At 42.8% G+C, this 12,765-nt stretch overlaps 1 protein-coding gene across 1 annotated transcript; it reads right to left on the reverse strand.

Moving 5' to 3' along the window:
- Positions 1 to 10,115: 10,115 nt before the first annotated feature.
- Positions 10,116 to 11,871, reverse strand: LOC144988684 (trace amine-associated receptor 13c-like). Its single transcript, XM_078939434.1, has 2 exons — positions 11,699 to 11,871; positions 10,116 to 11,579 (listed from the first exon to the last, which is right to left on the reverse strand). Exons 1-2 carry the CDS (start codon positions 11,869 to 11,871, stop codon positions 10,763 to 10,765), a joined length of 990 nt encoding a protein of 329 aa, XP_078795560.1. The 3' UTR covers positions 10,116 to 10,762.
- Positions 11,872 to 12,765: the final 894 nt, after the last annotated feature.

The raw sequence follows: 12,765 nt of genomic DNA on the forward strand, positions 1-12,765 counted from the left end.
TTACTAAAATCACGTAAAAAGTGACCTGCAGGACCAGAGGAGCGATAGACTAACATACAAAAAAATCGATCTAAGGAATCAACCTTGAATGACAGGGATTCAAAAAAAGAGAAGTTTGGGTGTTTGTGTCTTTGCATGTATAGTTGTCCATGTACACAACTGCCACACCCCAAGTACGGCGAGAGGGGCGGGGCAGAGACTCGGACAGAGTACGTTTAAATGAATAAACTCTCCCTCTTTCTGCCAAGTCTCAGTCAGAAACATAAATCAAGTTTTTGCCTTGAAAAAAGTGAGAAGGATTTGTTAGCAACAAAGCAAGTGTTCAGCAAGCTAAGCAGTATTGGAGGTAGTGATGTCATGATCGGAGCAATAGCGGGGTGCACCGGGATTGGTAGCAGACACGTCCAGTGGTCACGTGACTTTAAGACGGATGTCTGCTGCGGTGGAAGCCAAGTGTACAGCGGTGAAAACACAGAAGTGCAGGATGGTTGTGTAATCCGTTGGTAAGAAGAGGCTTCAGGACAGCAGCCAGCATAATCTGAGCAGGCGATGTCAGCAGCGAGGTTGTGCTGTTGTAAGCCTCCTAAAGAGGAATTAGACGCAGACATCTCGCCCGTTTCCCATAACGCAGGTCTGGGCCAGTAAATTCCAAGTGTAAGGCACTATTACCTATCATTATTTCTGCACTTTATGTCACGGTACGGGGTGGCTCGAGAGCCGGTAGGACCCAAATGCAGAGGCGGAGGCACACAGTTCAAGGGCAAGGGGGATTAATGCAAAACAAAAGCGCTGCAGAGCAGGATTACAAAACAAAACAAAAACTCACTGTGGCGTGGCGAGGGACATGAAACCAGGACACTAGACATGAAGACGTGAACACCATGACAAACGCTAATGGACCAGCCACAGGAGGAAGGCAGAAACAAGACTTAAATACAGACAGGGCAGACAAGACACAGGTGAACAGGATCAGGGCAGATGGGGACCAAAGGAAGTAAAGCTCAAGAAACAAGACAAGACAGGAAACCTTTCAAAATAAAACAGGAAACAGAACCAAACAAGACAGAACAAGAACTAAAACGAAAAACAAGACACAACGAACTCAAACCATGACACTTTACCTGGAGTCCAGCCCTAAAACATCTCTTCCTCTGCTTGTTCCTTTTCCTTGGAAGTCAAGGCAGCAACACTACATCTGACAAGCCATGCTCACAAATAATGGTGGAGGAAATGTTTGTTTGTAGCCATCCTATGTTTCAAACAGAAACTCCGTTTACTCTTGGATGTGAAGGAGAAAGTCCGGACCATAAGTCTACAGAGCACCAACATATTCTTTTTATTAATCGGGCTGATATGATCGCATACATAGTAAAAACAATCACTATTAATTTACACAAAATGAGACGAGCAGAGGCATTGGCGAATACAGGCGCCATCTTGCTTCCAAGGTAATTAACAATTCCTGGAGGTCCAGGAGAGAGCAAGGCAGGGGGCACCCACCCCCGCCCAGGCAGAGGATGCCCAAGAGAAGTGGGGGTCCCCTCCAGAGTATTCTAACTTTTTGAAATTCTCCTTTCATGGGGTTCATAAAGTGAAACCCCAATTAATGTCAAAATAAAAAAAGAAATAATTGAAATCAATGAAACAGTGGAAACAACACGAGGCTGATCAGGAAGTATACAGACTGAGGAAACCGATGCCAAACGTCTGACAACAACATGGTTTTTAAATTCATGATGGGTTTGCTGTTCTGCTTATTTTACTCATTTAAGGTTTTTCACCTCTTAATTGATGGATTGTTTTAAAGTGGGGAGTTTGAATGTTAATGGTGCCAGAGAATCCTTAAAGAGAGCCCTGCTCTTTGAGACTATGAAGGCCATACACCTTGATGTTTTCTTTCTTCCGGAGACCCACAGTGATCCCAGTCTGGTGGTGGACTGCAACAGAGGTTGATGGTGAAGTCCTTTTGAGCCATCACACCTCAACTAGTGGAGGGATGTTTTTTTTGTTCTCAAGGAGGTTTGATCCAGTTTCTATGGAAGTAGAACGTTTGATTGCAGGAAGGGTTTTTCTGGTCAGAGCGGTACTTGAGCATTTTTCTGTCCTTTTAGTGAATGCTTATGCTTCGACTGCTGGTGCTGAGAGGAAGATTTTTTTTTTGCATGACTAAGTGTAAAACTGGATAGCTGCAGATCAGAGGATTTTTTATTCTTGGGGGGGGGGGGTTAATTGTACTGAAACGAGCATTTAGACCAAAACCACAGAGCCTCATCCAGCCTCACAGCACGCGTTGACAGTGGCGGTTTTTGATATGGGCGACACTTCGTTGGGGGCGGCATTCTCCGTGCCCGCAGTGTTACACACAAGGAAATAGCTAAGTCAAAGAGGAGACTTTCAGCTCCTATTTTGACATGTCTGCTGCAGTTGGCACTCCAACACGGCGGACCCAACGTGCACGAGACCACTGCCCTCTGCTGCAAGACACTTACGCCCATGCCTCTTCGAGGTGGTCTTTGAAACATAACAAGTCAAAATATTCGAGAGGGGGGGTGCAACTCACCGGTGGCTGGGTGAATCACATACCAACATGTTATTGGGAGTCTTTTTCAGTCCAGCAATCAACTCTAGGCCGCAGCTGCGCTCTCCCGTCTTAGGCTACGTTCACACCGCAGGCTGAAACGACCCAATTTCGATTTTATGCCCCTATGCGACCTGTATCTGATCTTTACATGACATTCTGAACGACCCAGATCCGATCTTTTCAAATGTGACACAGACCACTTGAGTATGTGGTCCTGAATCTGATACGTATCCGATCTTTTCCAATGGGACCGCCGTCTGAACGGCCAGGCCACATGAATCCTACCCGTACGTCATTGATACGCTACAAACTTCATAATTCTGCGTTGAAGGTGAGCATAAACATCAACAATGGCGGACGATGCTGCTGAGACCAGTCACTGGAAGGGAAACCAGGTCACCAATTGGATTAATACTTGGGGTGACAGCTCTATTCAGGCCAAACTCAAGGGCTCTTATTGCAACCGGGCGGTTTTTGAAAATATTTCCAGCGAAATGGCCAAGCGTGGTGTTGAACCTTTCCCGTGATGACTTTTTTTTCTTTCTCCCCTTTCCGACCATGGTCAGAAGCGCGGGGGACCCAAAGCGGATCCTCCTCCTCCTCCCTGTTCTTACCCTTAGATTATCCAGGATTCTCCAGAACGGGTTACAAAGAGTCCATTGCATTTATTCTGGGGAAAACCTTCTTTTATTACCGTTCTCCTTCCTCCATAACACACAAAATGAATGCGTGCCCCCACTGCCCCCCCCCCCCCCCCCCCCCCCCCCATTCTCTACCGCTGCACGCCTCTTCTCCTATCTCTTACACACATACACATCCCCATTCCACAACAGTGGGTACAGACCATCCTGGCTCCAATGCCTTCTTGAAATGAGAAAATTGTCATTGTGCTGGCTCCTTCGTGAAAATAAATTTAATACTGCAAAAAGAGCTCCGCTGTTGACAACACTGTTGTTGACATCCATTGTTAACGTTAGCTACTTCCGCAAACAACGAGTGACGTCGTTCACCGCTCAGTACTCTTCTGCGCATGCGGGTCAATTGAGGGTCGTTTCACGGTCACACTGGAGATCACAAAAGTTCGGATTTACTTGGAAATGTGAAGGGTCTTGCAAAAAAATTGGATTTTTTCAAAACATCTGAATTGAGCATTAAGCCCTGCGGTGTGAACGTAGCCATAGAGACGGAGCCGCGTATGTCAGAAAGAAAAGAGGGGGAGGGGTGGTGGGCACAGCTGCTAGGAGCGCAGCCTACATTGCGCAACACCTTGATCATCACGTGCTGTTGGATCACTCAGCAGCTCATGTCAACAATGTTATTATTTACTAACTATTGTAGATATTTTTATTACTTGTCTTTTCTGTCGTTTAGTTGGTGTCAGTATTTGACATAAAGACAGCAGGAGGTAATGCAGGAAAACAGCTGCACTTTATGAGATCATAAATGAACAATAGATCATTTTTTATGGATTGGAGTTTTTTGGAGGATTTCCACTGTTGGTGTTGCCCAAAATTAGAGAAATGCCAAATATTTTTGGAGTAATCCCACTGATGAGTTCTACGATTCAGTTTTTAATGTTTTATAAGACTTAAAAATGATATTCACAAAAGTTTTTTTTTAGATCCAATCTCTGTGATATGTTTCACAAAGACACACAGGACGTCACACACCAAGAAACCTTTGCTGAAAATGATGCAGGAGTTCAGCTCTAAAAAATGATAAAAGAGCAAAGAAAACTGAATTATTTGATTTGTAATTTTTTATTATTAATGTTTTCAGGCTTTGTTTGTTTTGTTCTGCTGCATGTTTCATGGTGCCTCTGTCAGTTCTCTTCCCCCTCCCAGCTCTGCTCTGCTCCTGACTCACCAGCTGTGACTACTCACCTCATCAAACCACCTGTGCTACAAAAGGAGACCCAGCTACAGCATTCATCCCCAGTTCGTTAACCCTGATGGTGCCTAGTCTCTCTGAGCTCTACGTCTGGCCCCCTTGTCTCGCACCTTTTGCTAACCTTGTCTTTTTGTGCCTCAGGGATCTCATGTCCCGAGAGTCACCTGAGTCTTACACCACCTCGAGCAGCAGCTGTCCTCCTGGTTACGCTGAAGCCTTCTTTCCTTCAAGATCCTCAGCCTCACCGCTCCTCAAGAACTCCAGCCACGCCACTCGTTCCAACTCCGGTTCGCCACAGAACTTCATCTGGACCTCCGGCCTTGACCTTGGCCTCGCCAAAACCTCCTGCCACGCTAATCCTTAAGACCTCTTGGATCTGCAAAATAAGTTTCTTTACTTACCAAACCACTTACCTGCTTCTCCTTCAGGGTTACAGCATCTGGGTCCGTCTCGTGTACGTGTCATGACAGCACGTTAATATTTGTATAACTTTGACAGAATATATTTATATGGAGAGCAAAATATTATATGTTAAGGTTTAACATGAGTTATTTTGGATTACTGTTCCTGTTCTTATTCATATTTACGTTCAAAAAGTTCAGTGTTAAAGGTTTAAAAGGTTTAAAAGTTTAGCTTTAGTGTTCAGTAAATCTTCTTCAGCCCAAAACCTAAAGTGTGTTTTTAATTCAGGCCTCCTGTGTGAATAAGTTTGACCCCTCTTGTAATACGAGTTTATAAAATCCATGCATTTTTGTGTAAAATGGCTAATAGAAGTTAGTGAACACAAAAGGATGTTGTCAAATTTTGTATGTGTGCGGTGGGGTGGGGGGCTGGTGGAGTTACTCGCCCAGGGAGTAAGTTGGTGTAGAACCGCCACTGCGCATTGAGGCAGTTGGTCTGCTCCCGTGGCCTGGTGGATGTATGGAGAAGGATGCATGCAGACTGCCGGCAACACACTTGGTTCCGCATGTATAAGAGCAGGTTGACTCTCACCCGTCTTGATCATTTTTATTTTTTTAAGCAACATTTTAATGTTTTTAAATCTTATAACATCTTTCCTGTTGCATCTACTGACCATTCTCGTGTGGTTAGTCTTTTATGTGAAGGACTTTACACCAAAAAGTGCATGTTGGCATTTGTGACGGTGTAGAACCGTCAGCTGCCGCTGCAGGCGCACACGCATGCACACACGCTCGCACACATACACACGTGCGCATAGACGCGCACGCTCGGACCCGGTAACACGTCATTTACATCAGCTTACCCTTTTCATTCCGTCCCTATCCCTCTGCAGGTAGCCCTGGGTGCACACTAGGTTGCCGACTCACCATCCCCATGCATACATTAACACGAAGCACACACGACGCCAACATTAACGTTGGTTTGTTTACCCGGAAGTAACCCGGTAACCCGGAAGTGGTCATGGACACCCTGGGTCATGTGGCCGCGTTGAACACAACTTCCTTCGGAAAGTCATAGAGAAGTTTGGATTTGGCGCTGGTTTCATTGCTAAAATCAGAGTATTTTATGCAGAGGTTGAGAGTGTGCTGGAAGTAAAGTGCAGTCTGTTTGCTACTTTTAGAGTGGGTCGAGGCATCCGGCAAGGTTGTGCTCTGTCCGGCATGCTCTACGCTCTTTCCCTGGAGCCCCCCCTACATAAGATCTGTTTAAGTCTTGAAAGTTTGTGTTTGCCTGGTTTTAGGAGAAACATTGTTTTAACAGCTTATGCTGATGATATGATTGTTTTTGTTAAACACCAGGCTGATGTGAATGTGTTGGTGGGCACAATACATGCTTTTCTAAATTGTCATCTGCCAGGGTTAACTGGCACAAGACTGAAGCCTTTGCTGTGGTAAGATGGCAGGACACTATTCTGGCTCTGCCATCCAATGTGACATGGAAGAAGGATGGGTTGAAGTACCTGGGAGTTTTTCTTGGTAGTCCTGTCATGGACAAAAAGGACTGGGAGGATGTTGTCCATGAACTGGAGTGGAAGATTAACAAATGGCGATGGCTGCTCCCCCAGATGTCTTTTAGGGGGATAGATAGATGGATAGATAGATGGATAGATAGATGGATAGATAGATAGATAGATAGATAGATAGATAGATAGATAGATAGATAGATAGATAGATAGATAGATAGATAGATAGATAGATAGATAGATAGATAGATAGATAGATAGATAGATAGATAGATAGATAGATAGATAGATAGATAGATAGATAGATAGATAGATAGATAGATAGATAGATAGATGGATGTACCAAAGCCAGAAATACATTGTAATGAGTTGGATAAATGTATGATATTTAGTTAAAAAAATGTGTTGATTTGAGTTTCTAAAAAAAATAAAATTAAATTGACTTGGAGAGACTTGGAAAATTAATTTGAATAAACTTAATTCAATTACATGTTACCAATTGAAGTGATTCATTTAAGTTGGATCAACTTTTTCTTTTTAGAGTGTAGGGCAGTTCTCCCCTCCTTGGCTCTTCAAAAGCCTTGGTGATGCTGCCAGTGACCATTTCTTTCTGGCTGCAGGCATAGGCCCATATCACAAGTCTCACACTCAATAGATGTTTTATTACCTGGGAGGGTCATCTTGCTGACATTTTTATTCTTTTGTTGTTGTTGTAAAAACTCTTTTTTTCTTTGTATTTCTTCACCGATCAGTCTATCTTCCCGATAAACAAAGGATCTGCTTGTGGTCTTCTGGGTGAGATGATCAAAATGACACAATATTGACAGTAAAGTACAATGTCTCAGCTTTCAGAAACTGTAGGAATTTTCAAATAGAGTAAACTGTTAAAAATGTACCGTAATTCAAAGAGCACTTGTCCAAAGGTGTTGCGGTTATAAGAGTTAAACAAAAAGAAAAAAAAAACATAATTTATTTCCTTTATGTTTTTATTGATCACCAGCAAACAAATATTAATCCTCAAGGCCATGGAATTGCCTAGGTTGCAACTTACTGGAAGGGTTGCAAAATCCCAATTTAATTGTTTTTTGTATTTTAATGTTTTACTCTGTTTAATACACCATTCATTAAAAAAGTGATAATAAAATTTAAAAAAACATGAATAAAATATCTCAAAATATTGCTAATTCACGAATAATCACATGGCCCTACCCTGGTGCTGCTGGCTGTGTCTTAGCCAATGAGTATATGAAAGAACTGGACTGAGTGAACCCCCATGTTCCAATAAGGAAGCTGCTGGTCCCAAAAAAAAGCTATTACTCTGTCATTATACTTGTCAGAATTCTTGTTCTGCCATATTTTTTGATAATGCCAATAAAAGCCGTGATGTTTTACTTGTTAGCAATTAATTCATTAAAATGTAAGAAGGATAAGGCAACAAAACAAGCCCTCAGGGGGAGCTAGTAAAGAAAAAGGGGAAGTTGGAAAACCACACTCAAAGTAGTGGTTTTTCTATCAAGAAATTGTCTGCATGTTCACTTTATCTTATGATTGACACCTTAAAGATAAGGTAGGTCTCACTGATCAACTTAGCTGTCCATTGCGTTACTAAGAAAAAGAACAATTGGCAATGTTGCTAATAAGTTCATTGTTCTCCTCGAATTCCCTGATATTCCAGCTGATGTACTTGGAAAACAGACCAAGGATTAAAGCAGAATCCTCACATCTGGAGATCAGGCATGATGACCAACTGATTGTGGAGATGTTGTCTTTTCCACCTGATGACAACAGTAGAGCATCTAGATATTCTAGAAGAAAAGCACATCAGTGGTATTTCCAATTTGCTGTGGTACAGTAATAGGAAGGTCGACCTATGATCGGAATATTGCATGCTCGATACCCCCCTTGCCCAACTATGTGTCAAAGTGTCCTCGGGCAAGACACTGACACGCCAGTGTTTGGCAGCAGTGTGTAAATGGGTGAATGGCTGAAAAGGACTGTGAATTTAAAGCACCTTAGTCCTTTGAGTAAGGTAGAAAGGCGCTATACAAGTGTACACCTTTTACCATTATATCCCTTGTGCTATTCAAGGCACTTTAACATTGGGAGTCGGGTCATCTAGACCAGTGTTTTTCAACCAGTGTGCCGCGGCACACTAGTGTGCCGTGGGAGATGGTCAAGTGTGCCGTGGAAAATTGCCCTCATTCACTGATCTCGAAACAATTACCATCTCCAGGAAATCAGCTCTTTGTTCATCCAAACAGGCCCTGATAAAACACTGAGTAGTTAGGAATATAAAAGATCATAAAATACTTTTTTCTTTGTGTTTATTTGATTCTATTAAAGACTTTTTGATAAGAATGACGGTAACGCGATTTAGCTGCAGCTATAACTGTTTTCTTAAAAGTCCCGCAGCTTTTACTGTCTCCACGACTCCACCAATCATTCTTGAAGGCTTAATCACATGTCATCAGTCTGACCAATCAGAAGTGTTTGAAGTCTTCAGTTCCTTGTTCCAATTTAGCTCATAACTCTCTCAGTTCCAACAAAAACACCAGCTAAAGCTCGTCTTTAGCGGTGTAGCTTTCCACAGAATCCGGTATCAGACCGTGGAACAAGTGAACAAATCCGTGAAGCTCAGAGACGCTAGTCTTTCTGCCGTTTTTTCGCAGTTTTCGCACTACATCTCCCATGATGCATTGGCTTGAAAGGGACAGCGCCTCAGCGTACAATGAGTCATCCTTGTTACACGTCTTGAAAACACAACGAACATACAGTTTGTATGTAACTTAACTTTTATTACATCTTTTAGAAAAAACATCTGCAACTTCCTGCTTTTTCTGCCACAATCATCACAAAAATGCACGTCAGATTGCCGGGGGGGGGGGGGGGGGGGGGGGGGGCTGTAGATCAATACAGTGTATGAGTTTCTGCTTTTTTTGTTTTTGGGAAGCTGGTGTGCCGCGGGATTTTTGTCAAGGTTAAAGTGTGCCGTGGCTCAAAAAGGGTTGAAAAACACTGATCTAGACCACAAGACAGTGTGCTGAACCTTTTTTCTTCATTGATTTGTGATCTTCACTGGTCCCACATGTATTACACGAAATCATCTTCACCTTTATCCACCTTTGTTCTGGTAGGGGTAACACGTCAATGTAAGGGAGGGGTCATAGGATAGCACAAGGGTTAACGGATGGAAGTCTCAACGCCTGCATTAAGTGGGGCAGTGGTTAGCGCACTTGCCTCTGAATAAGAAGGCCCTGGTTCAAATCCCGGCTGGATCCCTTTCAAATCCCAGTTAGATCCCTTCTGTGTGGAGTTGGCATGTTCTCCCCGTGCATGCATGGGTTTTCCCTGGGTGTTATGGCTTCCCCCCACAGTCTAAAAACACAATTTAAAGGTTCTCTAAAGTGTGTTTGTGTGGAAGTAATTGTATGCCCTGTAAAACACTGGCAACCTGTCCAGGGTGTACCCAAAGGTGGCTGGGATAGGCTTTGGCATAGCTTACTTTATTACTGATAATTATTTGATGTTTTTTTATTTTTGGGGTTTTTCTTATGTTATATTTTAACTAAGGTTGTGATATTTTTGTTAAATATGGCAAGCTGAAGAGGGCCAGAGCTACTCCCCCCATCATGCAGACCTTCTACAGGGGCGCCATAGAGAGCATCCTGACCAGCTGCATCACCGTGTGGTGCGGAGCCTGCACCGCGTCCTGCCGGAAGACTCTGCAGCACATTGTAAAAACAGCTGAGAAGATCATCGGTGTCCCTCTCACTGGCCTCTAGGACATTTATCACTCCCGCCTCACCCGCAAAGCCATCAGGATTGCAGGGGCACCTCACACTCATCCCAGAGACACTTCAGCCTGCTGCCATCAGGGAGGAGACAGCAAAGTCTCCAGGCCAGAACCAACAGACTCAAAGACTTATCAGGCGAAAAGGAAACTCAACTCCCTCCCTGCCTTAACCCCTTCGCCCAGTCCACTCCGTGCTACAAACTTACACTGAAATACTTTCACACCTGTTCAAAACATCATCTTCACCAAAGACTACCATCACTGACTCATCTACTTACTGTTCTTAGCACTGTTGTCACTTTAACCATCTCATTTCTCTTTAACACTATTTAGATTGCTGTTATTCTTCTTATTATAATTGATATTTAATTTATTTTATTTTTTATAAGCTGCTTACACTGTGGGGCGAGAGGACAGTAATTTCATCTGTGTTTTATGTCATGTCTATGCACCATATTTGACAATAAAGCTGACTTTGACTTTGATGTTTTTTTTTGTTTTGGGTTTGCCAAAATCCTTTATTGCCAAGGACAAACCTGTCTCTCTACAGATCATCTGCCTCTGTGGACAGATTCTAAAGCATGTTTGTCACACAGGAGTCAGGCTTCAGTATCTGCAGAGTGAGGATGAGTTTAACAGCTTTTCTAAACCAGGGGTAAAATAGAGTATAGATCACTGGGTTTAGGCAGGAGTTAAAATAAAACAGAGCAACAAGCAGATACGAAGAGGAAAAATCTATTTCTACCAGAAGAAAACAATATGCCGGGCAGAAACATGACAAATATGTAAAGACAAGAACACCAAGAGTCCTGGCTGCTTTCAGCTCTGATCTCTTTGCTTTTACTTTACCTGGATGTTGAACGGAGACAAATGTAACATGAGAACGCATGGAGCGAGCCTGAATCACAGCTACCACAAACACTCTCATGTACAGAACTACAATGGCTGTAACTGGAAGAATAAATGTCAAAATCAGATCAACCACTCCTGTAACATAGCTGAAAATGATTGAACACTGTCCAAGACATGAAACATTGTTATCAGGCTCAATGAGGTGAATGATCTGATCTTTTATATAAAATATGCTGTACAGACCATACCAGAGCCAACACAGAAAAACACACAGTTTGACTCTCACTGCAGTGATTCTGGTGGGGTAATGCAGAGGGTGACAAATGGCCACATAGCGGTCAACTGAAATCAGAATAATGTTACCAATTGAAACAAATGGAATTTGGCAGGCAAGATAATAATAAACAGCGCATATGGTTTCCCCAAGAAACCAGCAAGATGTGTTTCTGTGAATTTCTAATGGCAACAACAGAAGCCCTACGAGAAAATCTGAGACAGCCAGAGAGAGGAGGATGATGTTAGTGGGAGAGTGGAGCTGCCTGGAAAGAAACACAGATTGACATTAATTATATATAAAACCCATCATAGTGTGCACTGAGAAAAAGCAAAAAGAGACTTTTATAAAACTTAAACTGTCAGAAATAAGAAATAAATATACCTAAAGTGGGAGACTGAAATGATGACAAGCAGGTTCAGAACTACAGTAACAATGGAGATGATAGATAGAACAGTGTCAAGAAAAAAAGCTTTGGTCCAGTGAAGTTTTGGCTTCCTGCAGGAAATGTTGAGAAGCTGAGGAAAGCAGAAGTCAACATTATCTTTGATCTCCATGACCTGGTGCTTGAGCAGGATTGTGATCCCAACCTTCTGCTGTAATGCTTATTTATAATTTTTTTCTTGCCCTCCTCTTGCCCTTTGTTTTTCCCACAGGATCCATGAAACTCCTCCTCTTATTTACATACCAACTTTGAGTTTTTTTTCATGTTTTTAATTTTTCAAAAACCATGGGGCTAAAAGACCCAAATAAAAGAAACTAAGACACCTGTCAATTGCCATTGCCACATTAGAATACAAATAAAGTTTATGGAAGTTGAATTCCATAAAAGCTATGAGGAGGACGTGATGTCACATGAGTAAGCAGGAATTACACTGAGACTGCTGTGCTACCAAATTGGCGTCATTCAGGTAAAACTAGCTTTTCTTTTGCTTCAATAACTGAAGCTGTTATTGTTACTGATATTGAAATAATTGAGTCCAGAGGCTCTGGAAGATTACAAAAGCTACATTGATGAGGGTTTTTAGCAAATAGTTATGAGTAAGAGACGCAAGCCGCCTCCACTCCAACCTCAAAGCGCAGACATCAGGATTACTTGCCAGGAGCTGCGTCCTCCTCCGACAGCTGCTTCGAAGGAATCCTGGAGTCCAAAGATAAAAAGCTGGTCTACTGCGACAGCTGGCTCACTCTGGAGGTTCTCCTCAAAGAATTCCAGGCGTTACATGAGGCGCTGGAATTAAGTCAAAATTCAAGTCATGGAGCTCGTGGCCGAAAATTTAGAGCTTAGAGACACAGTGGAGAAGCTGAAACAGAGGAAGTAGCAGATGTCAGCGGACTACCACAAGATTAGTGAGACCGTGTTGGACTTCCAGGCCCAGGAAATGAACGACAGTCTGGTTGTCTCAGGCATTCCAGAGTAGTTCAGTGAAGATCCCGAAAAAATCACGAAA

This window comes from Oryzias latipes, chromosome 21 (assembly GCF_053564925.1).
Source record: "Oryzias latipes strain Hd-rR chromosome 21, Olatipes_Hd-rR_3.1".
NCBI lineage: Eukaryota > Metazoa > Chordata > Actinopteri > Beloniformes > Adrianichthyidae > Oryzias > Oryzias latipes.